Here is a 17,584-nt window from a genome sequence, read left to right as displayed (position 1 = left end):
GACCTGAGTCATTTGGGTGTTTCCTGCTACTCAAACAATTTTTCTTAATAAATCTCAAGGATTCACCTTAGAAAATTCCAAGATTAAAAAAAATTCCCAAGATAATAAAATAATTGTACATTCTCTCTCTCTCTCAGGAAATGATACTGCTAATTTGAGTCTTTTAACCAATGGGTAGAGTATCAGCATATATTCAGACACTGTTTGTGTGTGTGTGTGTGTGTGTGTGTGTGTGTGTGTGTGTGTGTGTGTGTGTGTGTGTGTGTGTTCATAATGCTTTAAAAATGTGTAGTACAGGTAATATATCTTTGGAAGACAAAAAAACAAAAAAATTTTGTTGTCAGTTGCGTGGACTATGAAGGGTGTGATCAGTAGGGAAACAAATGAATTAACATTCCTCGAGAGATTAAAGAGAAGAACTCTCTCTCTTTCTCTCTCTCAATAAAAGATCTGCTAGATACTTAGCTAACACAGTTGAGTGTGTGTGTCTGTGTGTGTTCATTTAAAAATGTGTATAAGTAATATATCTTTGTTTTTTTGTCAGTCACGTGGTCTATAAAGAAAGTGACCAGCAGATAAACAGAAATGGACTGATATTCCTCGGGAGATTAAAGAGATGAATAGTTCTGAAGGTCTGTCAATGCAGCATTAGTAAGTATTTTCTGAAGCAAAAAAGAAAAAAATTCTTTTGTTACGGAAGAATCTCTGAACCGACAATTTTGCACTCAAAGTAATGAAAAGGAAATCATTCTATTCTTCATGTAATCAGTAAAATACATACACTATTAAAAACTACGTTCTGTATTCAAAACACACGTTATCGACAGCTTCATGTGAGCAAAATGTTCTTCCTCAGACAGAATACAGCTAAAACCTGATTGGCTGGCTGGTTGCCATGGAGATCTGTTAGCCAATGACTGCCCTCTACTTCTGTTCTATTTATAGACATATGTCAAGACGGCACTAAGTTTGAACGCTACCATGCTCATGATTATTTGACTGCTGATGGCAAAAATTACTCAATAATTTGCTTTACATAATTATTTCTTCATGAAAACAAAAATTGAACAATAATTTTAACTTTAATATAGTGGTATGAAAAATCCCACACAGAGAGTCGTAGTGATCAAATGTACGACTGCAAACTAATGATGACATTAGTGACAATAAGAAATAATCCTTTATAAAATCGATATGATGAAATGTAGTTTATAGTCTTACTTATCGTTAAAATTCACAAGTTGAATTACAGTTACTTTATGTATATTTTTCCATTTTACTGAATGTTTCTGTTGAAAATAATGTGTTAGTGAACATATGGTCTTAATTATCCCACTATTTTATTACTGATGATCTTAACTATCTCTATTCATTCAACAGTATATTAACATAAATAATAATAAGAATAACTATAATGAAAAACCCTAAAAACCTAAAAAAAAAAAAAAAAAAAAAAAAAGTTTTTGCTGCAATAGTAATGTTTGATTGTGTTCTTGACTGCATAGTTCCAAAATCTGAAAAATTCCAAAAACCGAAACATCTGGCTCTGAGGATTTCAGATACAGGATTGTGTACCTTACAGACAGACTATGCATAACACAAAAAGAAGCAGGGAGAGGTCTACTAAGCATAGATGATTGTGTCAACATCGAGAGCAGAGCACTGGGGCAATATCTGAAAACCAGTGAAGATGAGTGGCTAATGAGTGCATGGGAAGGACTGATAAAAGTAGACGAAGACCCAGAAAAATACAGACTGGAGAATGAAAAACAGAACAGAGGAGTGGCACAGCAAACCAATGCACGGACAGTACATGAGACAGACTAAAGAACTGGCCAGCAATGGCAATGGCTACAGAAGGGAGGACATAAGAAGGAAACAGAAGGAATGCTAACAGTGGCACATGATCAGGCACTAAGAACGAGTTATGTCCAAAGAACAATAGATGGAAATAACATCTCACCCATATGCAAAAAGTGCAATATCAAAGATGAGACCATAAACCACATAGCAAGTGAATGTCTGGTGCTTGCACAGAACCAGTACAGAAAGAGGCATGTTTCAGTAGCAAAAGCCCTCCACTGGGGCCTGTGCAAGAAACACCAGCTAGCTTGCAGTAATAAGTGGGACGAACATCAACCTGAGGGAGTGATAGAAACCGATCAGGCAAAGATCCTCTGGGACTATGGTATCAGAACAGATAGTGTGATATGTGCCAATAGACCAGACTTGATGCTGATTGAAGAAATCAAGAAGTATCACCCACTGATGTTGCAATACCATGGGACACCAGAGTAGATGAGAAAGAAAGAGAAAAAATTGATAAGTATCAAGACCTGAAAATAGAAATAAGAAGGTCATGAGATATGCCAGTGGAAATTGTACCCATAATCATAGGAACACTAGGCAAGATCCCAAGATCCCTGAAAAGGAAGCTAGATAAACCAGCAGCCAAAGTAGCATCAGGACTCGTGCAGATGAGCGTCATGTTAGAAACAGTGCACATAGTGAGAAAAGTGATGGACTCCTAAGGAGGCAGGATGCAACCCGGAACCCCACACTATAAAAACCACCCAGTCAAATAAGGATGATTGTGATAGACAAAAATAATAAATAAATAAATAAAATAATAATAATAATAGCCAAGAAAGTACCACTGCAAAATATTACAGGTAAGAGGACACTTCATATTTACCTTAACCACGCAAATATGTATAATTAATCCAACCATACTAAAGAGAATTACACACCACCATTGCACAATAACTGCCATACAATAAGTATATCAGAAATCAATCAGCCTACATAATCTCTTTCAAATGTAGAATAAGATCACAAGAAAATTTCTGCCTCTGGGATGGCAGAGGTCAAGGGGGTGCAAGGAGGAGGCTTGGATTCTGGCCTTGACATTTGAGAAATGCAGTATATTGTAATTTCCATTTGACTTTTTTGCTTCTTATTTCTTTAAAATGATATTTTCATAATAAAATAAATTTTTGAACATACTTACCTGGTAGTTATACTGTATATATAGCTTAAGTCCCTGACGTCCACGGCAGAATTTCAAAACTCGCGCAATCGCCGATCGGTAGTCAGGTGAACCACCTGTGCGCCCTCTACCCAGGTACCTGGAACCATTCCAACTATTCCTCAGATCTTCCATGCCCCTAGTCTCTAGAGGGGGGAGGAGGGTGGGAATTTAATTATATATAACTACCAGGTAAGTATGTTAAAAAATTTATTTTATTATGAAAATATCATTTTTAAACATCTAACTTACCTGGTAGTTATATATATAGCTGATTGACACCTTTGGTGGAGGGTCAGAGACAGCCAACATCGTTGGAATTTGCTTAAGGGTTAATAAACCAACTTAAGGTCCTTACCTGGATTAAGGAAGCTGACTTCAATGAACTCCCTCATTTTGTCTGCTTTCCTTAAGAGGTCCAGCGATCCACTCAGGGGCTGAAGACCTCTAGGAGCTGCCAACTGGTGTACCAACCTCTATGTGACAGACAACCTATAATACCCTTGTTCCGGCGCCACCAAGGAACAAAATGATCATTTGACTAAAATTGATGATTGTGGAAGACTGCATGTTCAATCTTCACAAACAACCATAAAATTTCAACCATTCCAAGGTAAGAACAAAGGGTATTGTTTTATGGAATTGGATTAAGGAAGCTGAGTTCAATGAACTCCCCCTCATTATGTCTGCATTCCTTAAGAGGTCCAGCGATCCACTCAGGGGGCTGAAGACCTCTAGGAGCTGCCAACTGGTGTACCAACCTCTATGTGACAGACAACCTATAATACCCTTGTTCCGGGCGCCACCAAGGAACAAAATGATCATCTGACTAAAATCAATGATTGTGGAAGACTGCGTTCAATCTTCACAAACAACCATCAAATTTCAACCATTCCAAGGCAAGAAAAAGGGTATTGTTTTATGGGATTGGATTAAGGAAGCTGACTTCAATGAACTCCCCCTCATTATGTCTGCATTCCTTAAGAGATCCAGCAATCCACCCAGGGGGCTGAAAATCTCTAGGGGCTGTCAACCGGTGTATAACCTCTATGTGACTAGACCTCCTCTCAATACCCTTGTTCCGGGCTCTACCAAGGAACTTTCATCCCAATGATTGCGGAAGACTGCGTCCAGTCTTCACAAACAACCATAAAAATTCTCAATTCCAAGGTAAGAAAAAGGGTATTGGTTTATGGGATTGTAGGGGTATTCCCTCTCCCATTACTGAATTAGATGCTATAAATGGGCACAGCGTATAGCAATCTTCACATAATGTCTAGACTTGTTTTAGATAGTGAGAGGCAAATACTAACTTGCTTCTCCAGAAGGTCGTGTCCAAGATACTCTGCAGGAACCTGCTCTGTTTAAGAGCAACAGAGGTTGCTACTGCCCTGACCTCGTGCGTCTTTACTTTCAGAATCTTGTAGTCTATCTCTCTACATTCCATATGTGCTTCTTTTATCAACTGTCTGATAAAATAAAACAGAGCATTCTTTCGACATCTATACAGAGAGCTTTTTGACTGAGCACCAAAGCCCTTCTGAATTCCTTCTTAAGGCCTTTGTCCTATCCAGGTAGAGCCTTAGAGCCCTTACCAGGAATAGGACTCTCTCTCCTCCAGGAATAGGACTCTCTCTCTCTCCTCCCCTGTTATGTCCGTTAGGTTCGAATCTCGAACGTTCTGGGCCAGGGTTGTGATTTAGTATTCATTTTTTGCAAGGAAGCCTAGTTGCAGTGAGCAGATTGCCTTGCCTTGCATAAAATCTATATTCTTGCTGAGAGCATGTATCTCACTAACTCTTTTCGCTATGTTAAACTGACCAAGAAAAGAGTTTTCATGGTGAGGTCCTTTAAAGATGTCCTCTGCAAGGGATCGAACCTACTCCCCATGAGGAACCTCAGGACCACGTCTAGGTTCCATGCTGGTGAGTTCTCTATACACAAATTTGGGTTACAGAAATATTGGAAGAGGACACATGGTTGTCCTTGTACCATCCTCTAAATACCTCCCACTTGGATTGGTATACCTTAATGGTGGATAACCTCCTTGATTTGCGATAGCGCCAGCTGTCTCCTTCGAAAAACTTCTGGCTCTTGTGAGTTTTCCGATAGTCCGAAGGCAGTTACTAGCAGCGCTTGTAGGTTTTGGTAATATCTTTCCAAGTGGGGTTGTTTGAGTAGATCTACTCTCTGAGGTAGGCTACTCGGGATGTCCACCATCCATTCTAGTACCTCTGTGAACCAATCTCTTGTGGTTCAGTAAGGGGCCGCAAGGGTCATTCCGGTCCTCTCATGTGACAAATTTTTTCAGTACCCTGTGTATTATCTTCAAAGAGGGAAATGCATACACGTCCAAGTTGGACCAGTCCACCAGGAACGCGTCTATGTATAAAGCCCCGGGATTTGGTACTGGAGAGCAGTAAGTTTCCAGCCTCTTCGTTTGCGCTGTGGCGAAAAGATCTATGCAAGGACGTCCCCAAAGTCCTGATGTAGCGTTCATTCTGTTGAGAGGACTTTATTTCCTGCTCAGAATGTCCGCCCTCACATTTTTTCTCCCCTTGGATAAAGTGGGTTACTAGTTTTACATTCTCCTCCTTTGCCCAAAGAAGAGGTTCTCTTGTTCTCTCGTATAGAGACCTGGAGTGAGTGCCCCCTTGTTTGCTGATGTAGGCCAACGCTGCCGTGTTGTCGATGTTGACATGCACCTCTCTGTTCCCCACTATGTTCAAACTCCCTGAGAGCTAGAAGGATTGCAGTTAGTTCCTTCTAATTGATGTTTAACTTCTCCTGCTCTCTGGTCCAGGAGCCCGAGACTTTTTATTTCCCTCGTGTTGCTCCCCATACTGAGTCCAACGCGTCGGATAACAACACTAGGTCTGGGTTCCTCTAATATAGAGAAGGGACCTCCTGGAACTTGACGGGGACGTTCCACCACTATAAATACGGTCTTATTGGTTCCGAAATGGGGATGCACTTGGTCTCCAGTTCTATTTCCTTGTCCCAGTTCTGATTTAGATGAAACTGTAACAGGCATAGAATTAACCTCTCAAATGAGACAAACCATTCCAGCGAGGAAAGGGTTCCCAGCAGACTCATCTATTCCTTTGCCAAGCATAACTGTCTCTTTATAAAGTTCTGAAATTTTCTTAAGGCTTGTCCTGTCTTTGCAATAAACGGAAAAGCCCGAAAATCCTGACTCTGAATCTTCATCCTAAGGTATAGAACCTCTTGGGATGGGATCAGCTGAAATTTCCATCTGTTTATCAGTAGACCTAATTCTTTGTTAGATGCTTGATGCCAGTGCATCTTGCGTCCTGAGCTAACTCCACGTCTTGGCTTCCAATATCTTGAAGCCTGACGTCCTGACGCCCAATGCCTTGACGCTGACGCCTTGGGTTCATTGACGCTTGTCATCATGGTGTTTCACTCCTAGATGCTTGACGCCACTGCATCCAGCGTCTAGAGTTTCATTCACTACGTTCAGCGTCTTAAACTTCTGGACGTCTAGAAGCTTTAGTTGGACGCCTATTATCCTTCTTCTCTTTGCCTGGTTGTCACGCTTGCACCAGGGAAGACAAAGTCTGCTGCATATTTTGTAGTAAAGCTATATGCGGGCTTCCTGCTGTTGGGGACAGGCTGGGGAAGCCTCAACTACGGCAATTATTTCCTCCTCATCGCCAATAATGGACCGTGGAGGGGGTTCAGCAGACGAGTGCCAATCCGAAGGAGGAAGAGGAGGATGTACAGAAGGCAGCACAGTGTCCGCCACGCTCTTGCAGCCCAGTATCCTGACTAAACAGAACTGTCTACGTTTGTTCTTAGTAGGAGAGCTACCCTTGGGGCTGGAAGGGAAGAGCTCCGGGCTGCTCCAGTGGCTACAATCTGTAGTGAAGTCTTATCATGACGTCCCTCAATATTAGGTAACTTGCTCTTGAGAGGTCTCGGCTCCAGAGCCAGACGTCAGCCCTGTCTGTTTAGGTCGAAAACAGAGAGACCGTAAACTGGAAAAACCTTTCCCCGTGGACGAACTTCAGAAAATTCTTGGAGTTCAAGTGCATGGTGATGTGAAAATATGCATCCTGGAGGTCCAGTGAGGCCATCCAGTCATGCTGTCTGACCGCTGCTAGAACCGATTTTGTCGTTTCCATAGCGACCTTAGTTTATTGCACAAAAAAAAGTTGAGTGCAATCCCGTCTAGCACCGGTCTCTAACCCCCAAGCATTTGGGGATCAGGAATAACCGAATGTAGAATCCTGGGGAATTCGGATCCTGAACTCTCTGTCTGGTCTCCTTTTGCAACATCATAGACACTTGTTGCTGTAGAGCCTTTGCCTTGGTTCTGTCGTTGCATTTGGCAGAAAGGTCGAATTGTCTTGTTACTAGAGGGGGCCTACTCAGGCTGGACAGTCTGGCTCCTACCACAGTCTGCAGGAGAAGAAAGGCAGGTCCTCCTTCTTCCCTGTGTAGAGCCTCTTCTCATTGCCATTCATCTACCTGCCCTAGAGGAACCTCTATTGGAGGGTCGACCACGAAAAGAGCTGAGATACCTGAAACACAGGAATCTCAGCCTTACCCTTTTTAGCGATGAAAGTCGTAGGTAGGACTTTTCCTGCTGTTTTAGATATTAAATCTTACGTGGTTTTCTGGGCCAAAGATGAAAAGGTCTCTTTACCAAATCTTGAGAGAAGAGGTGAGAGGAAAAAAGAGGTATAAATCAGTTCTGATTTTGATTGGACGTGACCCCATTAGCCAGGAAAGAGCAAAGATGGGCCCTTTTCTTCAGGATTCCCGCTGAGAAAGGTGCAGTTGATTCGTTGGAACTATCTCCGATTCCTTTATCCATACACGACATCAGATATATGAGTTCTTCGGTGTCAGTCGTGTTGAATAATTCCATCTTCCTTCCTAAATCTCCACATTCTTTTGAGGGGGCAGGTCCAATTCTGATATCGACCAACAACTTCGTTTTCCCCATGGCCACTCGACGAGAAGAGTCAACAAGATTCGAGAAGGTTCCTGGGAAGGGGCAGGTATTTCAAGGCCGAACGATTCTCCAGTTTGATACTAAACGCTAGACCTTGAGCTAGTTTGGTTGGAGGAAAAACAAAGGCTGTCTTTCATTGTTTCTCCTTCGAAAGTATCCATTCTTCGTAAATTCTGCCCTCTTAGACGCCTTCACAAGAGTAAATTCTGAAGGCGGGGAACAAGGAGCAGTCAGGATAAATTTCTCTGGAAAAAATTTCTGAAAATAGCTTCATAAGCCTTTTCAAGTCTGATAAAAGCTGATGGCCTTTTATATTGTCTTCGTCAGAAATCTCTACAATAGGATTCACAGAAGAATGCGGGATATTATCATTCTCTTCTTCCGATTTTCCGAAGACGGAAGTAGCGACGTCTTTCAAAATATCATCTTGACGCCTGGTGTCCTGGCGTCCAGTGGCGTGTTGGCGGCCATTTCTTGAAGCTTAATGTCTTGGCGTCCAGCTTCATGACGCCTGACGTCCTGGCGTCTAACTTCTCGACACTTGATGTCCTGGCGTCCAGCTTCTCTATGTCTGATGTCCTGGCGTCCAACTTCTCAACGCTCGACGTCCTGGCGTCCAGCTTCTCACTTTCGCTGTCCCGTCAAACCTAGAGGTTACTTAAGAACTGGCCGCCTGTGCGACATCGGTCAAAAGCTTCCTCCGGTTGACGTACAGCAACCGGTGGACGAAAAGAAAGAAAGAAAAAAAAAAAAAAAAAAAAAAAAACACTTTAACCTCGCCTTTCCTATGGCGAGGGTGAGCGTCCTGGGAAACGTCAACAGGTACGCTCGAGGGGACGACTGCTCGGTAGCTAAAGCCTCTTGCCTCCCTTCATCTGTCGACTTTCCTTCTCACAGGGGTTGGTGAGCTTGGAAGAGGTCTAGGACTAGGAGCACAACAGGACCGAGTGGTCGCACCCTCCACTGCACTTGCACTAACAACATATTAACACTTGTATTCTTTAGATCTCTTATTGTCGATCACATATTATCCCTGTCTTCTGAGAGGGATTTTACCTGTTGGGCCAGGGTCTGAATGGCAGCCAACAAATCATTAAGTATTAGGTTCTTACCTGTTTCAGTAGAGGGTTCAAAGACTACCACTACGGGAGAAGGATCAATAGGATAGTTATCAAGGGGAAAAGAATTAACTATTCCTGGTTATATCAAGAAGAGTGAGAAACAGTACTCTTGGCTCTTCTGAGCCGGTCTTCCATTCCCGTTCTTCAGACATACTAAGTGGGGATCCAAGGAGACTTTAGCAAGCCGCTTGCATCCCCACACACACATTTTCACACTCGATGAAGTCAGATATGTTATAAGAAAAACCAAAAGCGAACAAGCGAAAGCCAAGCCAAAGTGTACTTCACCAAAATAAGTTGCGAAAAAACACAGGCTACGAGCGAAATTCCATCGATGTTACCGACACAGCGGCAGGGAAGATCTGAGGAATAGTTGGAATGGTTCCAGGTACCTGGGTAGAGGGCGCACAGGTGGTTCACCTGACTACCGATCGGCGATTGCCGCGAGTTTTTGAAATTCTGCCGTGACGTCAGGGACTTAAGCTATATATATAACTACCAGGTAAGTTAGATGTTTAAAATGTTGATTTATATCTTGCATCAGCTGCTACTGCCATTTCCTTCACTTTCAGGGCAAGTATCACCAATGGGATGGCATCATGACAGCAGTGAACCAGCAAAATCCCTCTGTAACATTATTTAATATAAACCTACTGTCTGGTACTGCTGCTTCTTCATCAAGTCTAGAAACTATTCCAGTCTGCACCATCGTACCACTTTCTATTCACTCTGTGGAAGTGGTGTTGATTAAATCTTGAATTTCACCAAGATCTATATCTTCAAACTTTCTACACCCACCCTTCCCATAGCCACAATTTCTTTCATTATTCCTACGATAGGTTCTGTGGTAAATCCAGTGAAACCACTGACACATTCTAGCCAAAGTTTTTCTATCATAAGGTTATTGTTTCAGGCTGGATAACTTTCGCCCTTCAATAAAATTTATATCATCTGCATGTGTAAACTTTCTATACTACCTTCATTAAGCTCACTTTAGCAGGGTCGTCAACCGCAGCCTGAACAATTCTTTCCATATATAGTATGGAGCGTAATGGGACTTTAATGGCCTAACCATCCTTATTTAACCATGATCTACAGGCTGGATTAGAAATATTGTGTTGGCGTGGACCAAGTAGACAATTCAACACCTTCAGTGTTATGTTCGTGCAGTTCTATTTGACCAGAGACACTGCCAACAAATATTAACAATCCCTCTACGGCAATGCACCAGTGAAACCTTTTTACAACAAGCTATCTTGCAGTCCATGCCTCATTATGCACCAAAGCTCTGGCAGCTGCAATTTATCTTTTCCATTCACAGCTTAAAGAATAGCAGTCTCCATACGAAACTTCACTGGCACCACCTGACGGTTGAGGCTCAAAAGGTCTATAATGGGCCTCCACGCACCTCCGGCTTTTGCTGCGACGAAGACTCTGCGGTAGAAGCCTGGAGAGAGAGAAGCTGGTTCCAACGCCCCCTTCTCCAACAGGGCCCCAAATCTCCTTCGCTAGAGCCATTCCCCTCATGGGAGACGGGGAATAACTTCGGAAGGTTGACAGGGGAGGAGGACAGAGGAGGAAGGGAGTGGAAAGAAATTCGATAGCCCAACCTCAGGCCCTCTACAACCCAATCCTCTGCCCCCTACTGCCAAAACGGAGTGAGACAACCTCCCACCAGAACGGACAAGGGACACATCTACTTGGAAAAATCCCGCGACGATGAGGGTCTAGAAGCAGACACCGATGCTGCCTTGTTTGCAAAACGCATCCTCTTGGGTGTCCTAGGGGGAGATTTCCAAGATGTTCTCTTGGAAGAAGAAGACTTGCGAACACCTCTAGGGGAACGAGAACCCTGGGCTGCTACCCTTATCATAGCCTGCTGTGATTCAACGGCTGAATTGGTGGCGACAAAATTTACCATATTAGCCACATCTTCCTCCCTGAACAAGGAATTGGCTAAAGCTAAAGGAGCTCTGAGGAGAACCCTCTTATGGATGTCCGGATAATGCGGTGGAAGATGACTAAGATAGAAATCACGCCTCTTCTTACTCACAAAAGTCCTCGACGAAGCCAAGGCATTAGCCTGATGAGACAGACCCATTGATACAGAAGTTATTAAACTGTCAAACAGTTCCTGTTCCGAAGGGATATATCCGTCATTCTTTAAGAAACCCATTAGCCGAGAGTGCGAAAGAGCCTTGGTCTGATTACGTAACACGTCTTCTAGCGCCGCCGCTTCCCTAAGGGAAATCCCTACAAGGCGAGACGATGCCGGAGACCTAGATAGGATTGCTTCAACAGATTTGTTGAGTGGCAACCTGGCACCTGCCGAAGGATTACCATGGACTGAATAGATCACCTTCCTAGGGGAAAGAAGAGAAATGTCCTGCCTATTAGAAGTCACCACCGAAGCCAGACGACCGTCCGCCTCCTCCAAGGCCTGCCTAACCCGATCAAACCAAACTAGTCCGCACGAACAGGGAACAGGAGTTGGCTTAGTGGCATAGAACGACTTGAAAAGAGATTGATTTGACGCATGCAGTTGGTCCGGAGCTCTTGCTTGAGGGTACAAGGAAGTGAAGTACTCAAGCATACGTCTGTAGTCCTTACCACTGGAAAGAGGACATTCTGAATCCTCCGGAATTTCCTGAACCTCTGGATGAGAATCAAGTTTGGCCATGTCCGAACGGTCCATGACAGACAAAGGAGGATGAACTGAACGGTGCCCAGACAATGACGAAGGGTCGACAAACAGACCGCCAAATCCAGAATGCTGCATACCTAAACCTAACCCAGTACCCGGAGCTGAATCCAAATCGTTGATTCCATGGGAAGGAAGAGAGGAAGGAGCCGAGAGACCCGAAACCACTTCCACATTGCTACCCAAGGGGAGCCGAGTGAGAGAAGCCGAACCCGAGTTACTAAACCCTGCGGGAGGATGATTAAGTGAAAACGCTTGCGGAGGAACAGAAGAAGATGAAGAAGAAGGGAGAATGAAAGAGGTAGGAGTTACCAACGACGCTTCCGCAGTGGAAAAGATGGGTAATGAAAACCTCAGACCGATCGGAGATGGTACTGCAGGCCCGGTCAAAGCTGTGGATCGCAAACCCGAACGAGAAGCGACTGGCAAACTCTGGGAAATACCCGGAATACCTGATGCTTGAAGCGGAAGCAAGGGGTTGCGCATACCCGAAGGGATTGAACCTGGAGCACTGGAGGCCAAATTTTGCCAAAGCTGAGGTCTCACTTGACCGGAAGACCCTCCTACTAAGGAAGGCTGGACTGCAGAAGGGAAGGCGGAAGGGAAGGGGGAAGACAGAGGAATGGCGTACGAAGAAAAGGTTACCTGAGAAGAGGGGGATGTAGGGTTCATAGAAAGAGGGAAAGAATATGCGGAAACCTCAGGAAGGGCAGAAGAAGAAGAAGAAGAAGAAGGAGCTAAAGACGAGACTGAAAGGGGGTCAACAGAGAATGTGGGCAACGAAGGTGAAGCTACAGATAATCCAGAGAAAAAACAAAATCCTTAGAACGAAGGGACAGAAGGTAAACCGAATACTCCTCCCCACCCCTGATAATCCTGAAGCATGTCCGACATAAATTCTGGACACTCCTGAGTCACATATTCTCTAATGTTAGAAAATCCATTCAACAAACAACCTCTCACCAAAAGTGTATATCCTTTAGACAGACCCAACAAATCCGCATTATATTCTGCCACATCCCCAGACCGATCATGCATACCACTCTTAGAAGCCGAAGGCGGCACACCCAAATCCACTTTACTTGATGGAGGCGACCTTGCGCCAGATCGAAACAGAAGTGACGAACGAGAAAATTTTGCCGGAGCACAAACTCCACTAGAAACCGAAACCCCAACACGAGACCGACTCTGCAAAACTGATGCCTTCTCCTCACTACCTAATCCCAACCTATCCGTCTTTGTCATGCCTAGCTCTTGATCCTGACTAAAGTTTTCAGCATTGAATTTTTCAACAACACTACAAGGGGGTTGGGGGGGAGGGCCCTTCACTGTCTGCTTCGAGCCGAGGGGGCCAGCAGAACTTACCCACTCGGAGGCTTGCGGTTCTCCATTACCCTCAGCACTCGTTAGGGCTGGTTCTGGAACAGACAGGGGAGCTGAAAGAGAAGCAAGATTAGACATCCTAACACTACTACCATCCTAGCTCTGAACTCGCTAAATCTGAAACTGAAGCCTGAAGTCCTTGAGGCAATGAAGAATCTGACTGCCGTTTGCCACCCTTGCTAGCCAACGACTTGCGATGGCGAATGTAATCTTCCATCTGTTCTAACGTCCAATCTGAACATTCATTGCAACGTGTTTGTACATTACATTGAATCTTTCTACGTGCCTGACAAATGGAGTGTCTATCATGTCTCAAAGTACTCATCTGTTTCTTGCAAGACCAGCAGGAGCGATGGGCACTAGCATCCACGCTCGTAGGGGCAGACGAAGTCGAGGTCGAAGGCGCGGTAGTGACAAGAGAGGAGGAAGACTCATCCATCATGATCAATCAAGTTTCAAGAACCGGTGAGCTCAAATCCAAAGACGTTCCACGACGAAATATCCAGAAAGGCTGAGAAATCCAAGCAGAAGGTCATTAATCCAGGGGAAGAGTCAGTAAATCCAAGCAGAAGGTCATAATTCTGGAGAAAGGTCAGTAATTCCAGTCCAGAAATCTCAAATACCGAAGGTGAGTCGAGCAATAAGATTAAATTTCGCCCTGCTGCTGAAGGGAACAACCATTCAGCAGCGCGAACAGAAAGCAATAGACGAAAATGGTGCGTGTCGACACACACCTGTGTCAGTGTTACCAACCATTTGTTGTGGTAGCTCAGTGACAAGATTTTACCTGCAGCGTTGGTAACGCTGGCTGTTAAAATTCCCAATAGGGGGATTGGTAATTGAGGTTGTTCGGGCTAGTGGGATTAAGGGCTCATTCAGGTGTTCAGGGAGTGTATTGCAATATTTGTATTTGTTCCTTCCGATATCATGAATTCCATATTTCAGCATAGGCTTTAACTTTTAACGTGTTAGTACAGTATACTGTACGGTTCACTATTTCATATAATCTGCCATTTTTGGTTTATAGTGGATTGTGCAGATGTTATATAATTACCAACAGAAGTATCTACATGTGATCTTGTTGTAGTAATTGCAGTTTTGTCAGCTTTATTGGCTTTTTCATTCCCTTTAATGCATACATGGGCAAGTATCCACCATATCTCTACATTCTGACCATCCAAACACCTACGATGATCAGAAAAAGAATTTATTAAGGCTATAAAAATTATAGATAGGGGAACACACTATCAATGTCAGTGCTGTTTTCAAGTACAGCATACTCTAGAAAAAAAGCAAAAATATTGTAAATGAAATTGAACTCTACCCAACTATCAAACAAAGAAGCATAGGAAACCAGTTGGGAACTGTCATACCACCACCTGAATAAGTTGCCATTCCTCAAACAATAGCAAACAACAGAAGGAATATAGAAAATCATCAAATGCTAAGCACTAACAACAGAGAGAGAGAGAGAGAGAGAGAGAGAGAGAGAGAGAGAGAGAGAGAGAGAGAGAGAGAATGCCATGCAAAATCAAAACAAAAACTTCAATCTCAAAGGTTAACTATAATAAAAAATTTCCAATAATTTTTCTTAAAACTCTCACTTTACCACATTCCTCGCTCCAGGCAGAATACAGTACTACGAGTTAAATAAGAAATTTGAATAAATATAACCATTTAATAATACTCTATGTTACTAGACATAAACAGGCAATGAGAAGGGGCAAATTTCAGGTAGTCCACAAATTAGAAGACACAGCAGTATCAGGATGCAAACTAGCAGGAAGGCCTTGGATGCACACCTAGACCAGAAAGACCAGACAGCAGAGGGAGAATATTTCTCTTCTAACCCAATGCAGTACAAGGAAAGATATGACACAACAATGTTAATGAAAGATCTTATCTCCAATTCAACAAAACACTTCACTTACGCTTTTTCACAATGGATACATTTGTGCGGTCTATAATCTGAATGCCTGTATCGGATGTGTGATAAAAGCACGGCCTTTGTGGTACAGGTCATTTCACACTCTCCACACTTGAAATGATTGACATGACGACGAACATGGTCCCTCAGAAGTCGTTCACTGGCAAACTTGGTTGAACAGTGTGAGCACTTGTACTGCTGTACTGTAAATAAATAATGCTGTAGCACATCATTCAAATGCATAACATTTCACATCAATACCTATGTTGATATTTCTGCGAAGTCTCATTATTTTCTTTCAACATGATCTGCAACTGGCAAAACTACATTAAATTTAATTAGTTTTGTGCATAAGTTTAAACAACTTAAGTTATTTTCATCTCTCACTCAAGAACAAATTCTTAGGGAAAGTCCTATGTGTCTAGAAATGTAACTCAGCTCTCATATTATTTAGGAAGTAGGAGAGTTGCTTGTATACATGTTTGATTAAAAATAATGGCTACATAAGCAAAGTTTAATTAATTTACAATAAAAATTCTATTTTTTAATCATTCTTTTCTCTCTGGGTTGCAGGCCACATAATAATTCTCTTCTATGCATTTCATCAAAGGGAGGGTATAAACACACCTGGGAATTTTTTTTATTTCACCTCAATTTAACAGCACTCAACAGTTCTATACTTACCAGCTACATTATAATAATAGTTTTCTGCTATGCTACTATTTTAGATGTGATATATTTTTCTGATAAAAGGCACTAGGACTAGCAGCACAATATCAAACTGACCCTTCAGGGCTAGGTACCTTATGTAACTGTCAATGACAGCACATGGGGCAGCCCCTGCCTTTGCACCCTAGAAGCACTCAATATTAAAAAAAAAAAATTCTTTCCTTCAATTTTACATAAGAGCCAGCCCTTTTGCCTATGAATACCTGAAAACCCTTTATGACAATAACTGCATTTCATGGTAAACACCACCAACCAAGACCCCTACAAAACACCCTGAAGAACAAGACTTGCAGATTATCCCAAGCTATCCATCAGGTAGCCATCAAGATTATGTTAAAGGACCATCAACCTTCATAACCTATAACCTGATTTATGTGGAGAGGCATCAGTCAAACCACAACAAACACTAAAGAACCATTCCCATAGCCTCAAGACTACTTTCATGCCTGCCACAATACATGAATACAGCCTGAAGTTGCTTTATAATCCATTACATCTCGAACATTTATTGAGACCATGCTGTCTTGAATTGCAGAGAAATGTTAACAGCCATAATGTACATTTCCTGTGCTTTTACACAACTGTCTACCGTGCATGTAGTGGTATTAGTAAAATGAAAATGTTCCCAAGTGTGCGTACAACCTCCTCTCTGATGAAATGATGAAATGAATACAGTATAGGATAATTATGTGACCTTTAATCTTTGGCCTTAAAAAAAATGTCATCACTAAGAAATACATAAATAAAGCTATAATGTACTCATTTTTAATGTATTACATTTAAAAACAAAATGTTATGATTATATCATCATACATTTTGTTAGAACATGATGGGAAAATAAACTTTGAAAGATCGTACCCTTCCCCTGACGAACTTGAACAAACATAGCCTAGGCTGGAACTGAAAACAAAATTTTACGCTCGAAGAAAGTAAATATCAGTGGAGTAAATCCACTCAGTCTATTCTTCATACAGTCATTTACATATATACCAAATATTAACTATGTATTCATGTCTGCAGATTTAAGGAAACAAAAGACTGCTTCCTTATCACCAAGAACAAAATTAAGATGTGATTGGCGGGTGATGTATTTTTATTACAGAAGTGGAGGGCTGTCATTGGCTAACAAGTTTCTGGCAACCAGCCAGCCAATCACGTTTTAATTTTCTTCTCGGTGAAAAGGAAGCAGCCTTTTGTTCACATACATCTGTAGACATGCAAAGAGAGTTTGTGTTATTTTTAATATTATTTTTAATACAGCAGTTTGAATGCATAGTTTATACTCTGTGTATATGTTAATGAATATATGAATAGTCTGGGTGGATTAACTGCACTGATATTTCCTTTCTTTGAGTGCAAAACTGTTTTGTTTTCAGTTCCAGCCTAGGCTACGTTTGTTTAAGTTTGTCTGGGAAAGAGTACGATCTATGAAAATTTATTTTCCCATCACGTTCTAACAAAATGTATGATGATGTAATAATTATAACACAATTTTTTTTTTTTAAATGTAAATACATCATAAAATTAGTACATAAATAGCTTTTTTATGTATTTCTTAGTGATGACTTTTCTTTCAAGGCCAAGTCCAAGAGGGGATGGGAAGACTTTGGTTTTGACGCTAGTAAAATACCATTGCAAGCCGAAAGTATATTTCAATAATAGTGTACACACTTGAATAAGACCATTTTTGTCAAATACAATTATTTCTGAT

The 17,584-nt window shown here is 42.2% G+C and overlaps 1 protein-coding gene across 3 annotated transcripts in view; it reads right to left on the bottom strand.

The window, feature by feature from the left end:
- Positions 1–17,584, bottom strand: part of LOC136827984 (histone H4 transcription factor-like) — a 204,569-nt gene that overhangs the window by 129,128 nt on the left and 57,857 nt on the right. For all 3 annotated transcript variants that reach the window (XM_067085597.1, XM_067085599.1, XM_067085598.1), the window contains exon 7: positions 15,149–15,347. In XM_067085597.1, coding sequence (XP_066941698.1) covers positions 15,149–15,347 — 199 coding nt within the window. The remainder of the gene's footprint in view (positions 1–15,148; positions 15,348–17,584) is intronic.

The sequence above is a fragment of the Macrobrachium rosenbergii genome, chromosome 42, assembly GCF_040412425.1.
Source record: "Macrobrachium rosenbergii isolate ZJJX-2024 chromosome 42, ASM4041242v1, whole genome shotgun sequence".
Lineage (NCBI taxonomy): Eukaryota > Metazoa > Arthropoda > Malacostraca > Decapoda > Palaemonidae > Macrobrachium > Macrobrachium rosenbergii.
Note: the sequence above shows the minus strand (reverse complement) of the source record. Positions and strands in the feature narration are given on the sequence as shown.